The sequence below is a fragment of the Gavialis gangeticus genome, unplaced genomic scaffold, assembly GCF_001723915.1.
Source record: "Gavialis gangeticus isolate Ggan-Ray unplaced genomic scaffold, GavGan_comp1, whole genome shotgun sequence".
NCBI classification, from domain to species: Eukaryota; Metazoa; Chordata; order Crocodylia; family Gavialidae; genus Gavialis; species Gavialis gangeticus.
The window spans coordinates 2,482,446-2,486,982 of NW_017728959.1; the positions used below are offsets into that span (position 1 = coordinate 2,482,446).

The following is a 4,537-nucleotide window of genomic DNA, read 5'->3' on the forward strand; positions in this document are numbered from 1 at the left end:
CCAGCACTGTATGGTGACAGGAGGATGGGGAGCTTAAGAGTAGACTGAGAAAATTCCCCCAGGTCAGATACAAGACAGACCTGAAAGTGAATTCCTAGAGCAGCCACATCCACCAAGAGATCAGAGGGGCCTTCTCTGTAGCATCAAAATGGAAAAGAGAGAAAGGGGTGGAAGGAGAGACTGTACTGAATGGGGAAGAAGGGGAACAGTGACAGTGATTACACTGTGATGTTGGTGAGATTCCCAAGGGGATCTTGTAAATGAATCACTGCATATTCACTGATTCTCATCTCCCTGCAATTGAGAAACCTCAGGAAGAACCCCACACCACATTTGGTATTGTTTGATACAAACTTCAAATTTGAAAACTATGGAAGGGACTGTCACTCAAGAATTGGGCTGTACAGTCACATCTGCAGATGTTCAGCAAGCTGATGACTCAGCACAATTCTTCTGTCTTGTGAGACAGACAGATGCCTACTACTGCTGGTGAAATGAATCAGAGTTTTACAATGAAGGAGGCTGGTATGTGTAGGAACTGGAAAGTGACTAGAGTTGCCAGAGCTGACTGGAAAGGAAAGGATGGTTTTGCATTTAAGACAGTTAAACACTCAGAACAGCAGACTTCTGTCCCTTCCTCCCCTGCAGTTTAGGTGATGATGGGAAGTCATTTCAAGCACTCTTCTTGGAGCTCTGGAGACACAGGCCAGGGGACAAGGCACCTGACCTGGCATGTCCATAATATGTCTGACTCTTTGTAAGTTTTGGTTGCATGCAAGATGTGTAGATAAACAGCTCTTCATTTGAGAAATGACCCAGTCATAAGACACAGATGGAGACAATCAATTTTAGTGACAACCCAACTTCTACATAGGCTTATTGTTAACAGTAACAGTCCTTTGTCCAGGTCCTACATACTTCATTACACAGATCTGCAGTAGCACAATCCCACAACCTCCAACCACCTTCTTACAGGAGAGAGAACATGTCAGTTACTAATGTAGCTGAGATTTGCCAATTGCCAAAAATCCAGCAAAGATTTTGCAAAGCTTTTGGTAACAAAGCTCCAGCTATGACCGAAAGTGAGTTTTCATGGCAAAGAGAACTGCCATCTAGTCATGCAATAAAACTGCTAAGGTGTTGTCTGAACCATCTGAGTTAGAATCCTCACCCTGCATCGTTAACCTTCCATCATTGCCCTGCTGTACATCTGCAGCAGGCAGATCATGGAATGACTGAGTTTAATCAGGGCAGGACTTGCAGCATAATGCATATGTGCTCACACTTCTTGATGCAATACTGGCACTCTTAGACGAACCCATGGTCCAAGCTTGGTTTGCACTGATGGCTTTTGATGAAGGGCTAGCAGAAAGGAACTGCTGGTGGGAGGGTCACAGGAAGCAGGGTAAAGCCTGCCCTGGGTTCTATGCAAAACCTCTCTTGGACACCACTCCCAAGAAGGAAGGGGGCTACTATCTCCAGGGCTTAAGGCCTGAGGTCCATGCTCAGCTTTTGGAGGCTTCCTGAATCTCTCTCATGATCAGCATGACAGCTTCACCTCGTATCAAACCACGTATGGAATACTCTAAACAGATGTATCTGGACATTAGCACCAAGGCCAGCCTGGCAACTCATTACCCTCCCAAGCAGGGTCCCAGGCACAGCTGGATACATCCAGCTCCAAGGCAGGTTGTGGTTTTGACTCTAACATGGAGCATCAAATGGGATTTTAAGGTAGTCAGCTGAAAGGGAAATTGCTCCCTCTACTTATGCCAGTACTGATACAAGGGAAAAATTTAAGGGGTGGGCATCCTAGTCTCCTTTCCCCCAGACAAGCGCAGCAGGAAGTAGTTGTAAAGTTTTAAAGGGCAGGAGATGAGACTATGGACACTGACACACATTTCGTTAATGACACCATGGGAGCTGATCCCGAATCCCAACAATCACACCTCCTGCCATGCCACATCATACCCTAATTGTGCCCTTTTTACTTGCCAGGGATCATGATCCAAGACTCCCCCAATACCAGCAAGTTGAAAGCTGGATACCCACAAGTCTGGGGCTGGGCTGGAGCCGATAACCAGCTGCTTTTTGGTCCTGGGGCTGGATCTGCCATACAGTCAATTTAAGGTGCCATACAAACCAGCCAGAAAATGTTCTACACCTTTATGGCTGGTTTACCATTTTATGGCTCCTTAAACTGAATGCATGTGTAACATCCTTGCCATTTATGCCACTATTAACATGTGTAGTATAAGAGGTACTTCTAGCAGAGGGAAGTTCTGCTAGGCTTCCGTCCAGTAGAGTAGCAGGATAGTTATGGCTGGTACACAGTGGAGGCAGAGGTGCTGATCAGGTCCTGAGGAAGGCTCTCACGTGCTTCCTGCATCCGTCGCCGTGCCTTCTGGAATGCCTCTGCAACAAAGCAACCGAGACTGATTCAGCACCTATGGAAGCATGCTAGCTAAGACAGCCCCTCCTCAAGACAGACTATCTCATCTGGCTAACACCATCTCTTTCTCTCTCTGCATGGGGAGAGTTCACTGGCTGACTAACTTTACCCTCAGTGAAGCATGAGACCACAGCTATCTCTCTTCATCCTCCTCCCCCACAACCAATTTTGGCTCCATGCTGCAGTACCCCATGCTAGCTGCATATTATATCATTGTCAGAGCTAAGGGGTACTTCTGCTCCAATTTCCACTGCATGAGACATAGAACAGCAAGGCTCTTCTCTGAAGTCAGTGCCTGCCTGTAAGATGAGCTGATCAGGCTGATCATTCACTGACTTTGCTAGCTCAGCAAAGGCTTTACCCTAGTGGAAACTCTGTTGTGCTACTCACTGGAAACTGATGTTTCATGCACTTGTTTACCCTCTGTTCTTCTGCATTCAGTCAAAAAATCTCTGCAGGGAGGAAAGCCAGAGGGGCCCTCTACACAATAATGGTTTCTTCTGAAACACACCAATCCCTCCTCCCCTTCTTCTGAAGTAAGCAAAGTGAACCAGAGGTTCCCCATTTGGCCAAGACAAAGAAAGAACTCACCGAGGACAGTGTAGAGAGAGCTCTGCTGGCTGAAGCCTCCCAACCGGTCCAGCACACTCTGCATGCGCGTCCTCTGAGCACTGGACTCTAAGAAGGCCCTGCATGGAAACAGAGAACTGGGTTATGTCTAGAACCACCAGCACACAAACTGGGAGATGTGGCACCACTTACTTGGATTGTTGCAAGCAGTGAAGCCGGAAAGTGACGCTCCCTGTTGTCTCTGTGCGGAAGCCAAAGCGGCTCAGACGCTCTCCCTGTGGGTATAAGACAAATTAAAGCAGTCCTGCCTGCAGCTGGTGAAGCCAAGCTGACCCCCAGGGAAAGGGATCGCTTTCAAGAGGATATGGGCAGCACTGGTGCATGGAGTCTCCCTGTTCTGAAGCAGTTCAGAAGCTTGGATGTCAGCTTCCCAGAAGGTACTGTGAAGTGCAGACACAGCTTTCAGCTGTACTAAGGACAGGGCTCTTCGGGAAGCTGACAGTGTAGTGGGGGGAAAGGTTAAACTCTACTCTTCTCTTCAAAGCGTAATCCCAACCCATACAAGAGAAGGGATCACACTTGCCCTTATATAAAGGAATTTAGTGCTGCTGTGAACAGTGCTGAACCAATCACCACCCTTGAGAAGGCAGGCCAAGGCCAGGAGTGGTACTGCAAGCCTCACATAAACAAGAACTCCTCGCAGGACCCCTTGACAAGGGAATGCTCAGCCATGTTGATCCACCTATATTTTGGTCCATGTTCAGGCTATCCAGAAGGGGACCAGTTCTCAGGATGGGTTCAAGAAAGCTCCCATGGCTGGAACCTCAGCTCATCCCTGCATGAATTTGGCCCAGGATGCCCTCAGTGACTTCCCATGGGAGGAACAGAATCTGTAGCCCCCTGTGAGGGAGCAAAACAACCCCTGAGGTGAAACCTGCCTTGAAGGTTGTTGGCACCCTGACATAAGTCATGTCCTCCAGTTCAGGGGAGCCACCAATGAAAAACCTCCTCAGCTCAGAGACTGTCCCCAGCTCCACAGGTCGCCAGGTGGGGACTGTCAGGGTGTGGAACCCTGTACCAGGACAAGGAAAAAAGCAAACAGGTAATTCCATATTCTCATAGAGAAACACACAGGAGGATGGCCAGATCCTTCCCTGCCCTGGACTGGATGAAAATAGACTATGTGACAGCCCCCATCCTCCCCTACAAACACATACTCCCTGAACACCTAGCAGACCTACCCCACTTAGATACAGCTAATAATAAAGCAACCACATGCATTTAAAAATCCAAGCCCTTAAATATCACACTGCATTCTTCCCTGAGCAGAAGAATTACATTTACATACTGCTCTGCATTTCTGTAGCACTTTCCATCTACAAGACACAAAGCTTTTGGCAAACAGCTTCTCCAACCCGTGTGGGTAGAGAAGGATTACTTCTACCCAAGGGTGGATCCAGAGAGGATGCACTGGTGTGGATGCATCCACTTTTCTGACCACATAGCAGGAGCTGC

At 48.0% G+C, this 4,537-nt stretch overlaps 1 protein-coding gene across 1 annotated transcript; it reads right to left on the reverse strand.

The window, feature by feature from the left end:
• Nucleotides 1-835: 835 nt before the first annotated feature.
• On the reverse strand, nucleotides 836-4,516 carry MKS1 (Meckel syndrome, type 1). The gene is made up of 4 exons (XM_019510155.1): nucleotides 3,961-4,516; nucleotides 3,215-3,297; nucleotides 3,044-3,141; nucleotides 836-2,415 (listed from the first exon to the last, which is right to left on the reverse strand). The coding sequence occupies exons 1-4, from the start codon at nucleotides 4,132-4,134 to the stop codon at nucleotides 2,318-2,320; spliced, it is 453 nt and encodes a 150-aa protein (XP_019365700.1). The 5' UTR covers nucleotides 4,135-4,516; the 3' UTR covers nucleotides 836-2,317.
• Nucleotides 4,517-4,537: the final 21 nt, after the last annotated feature.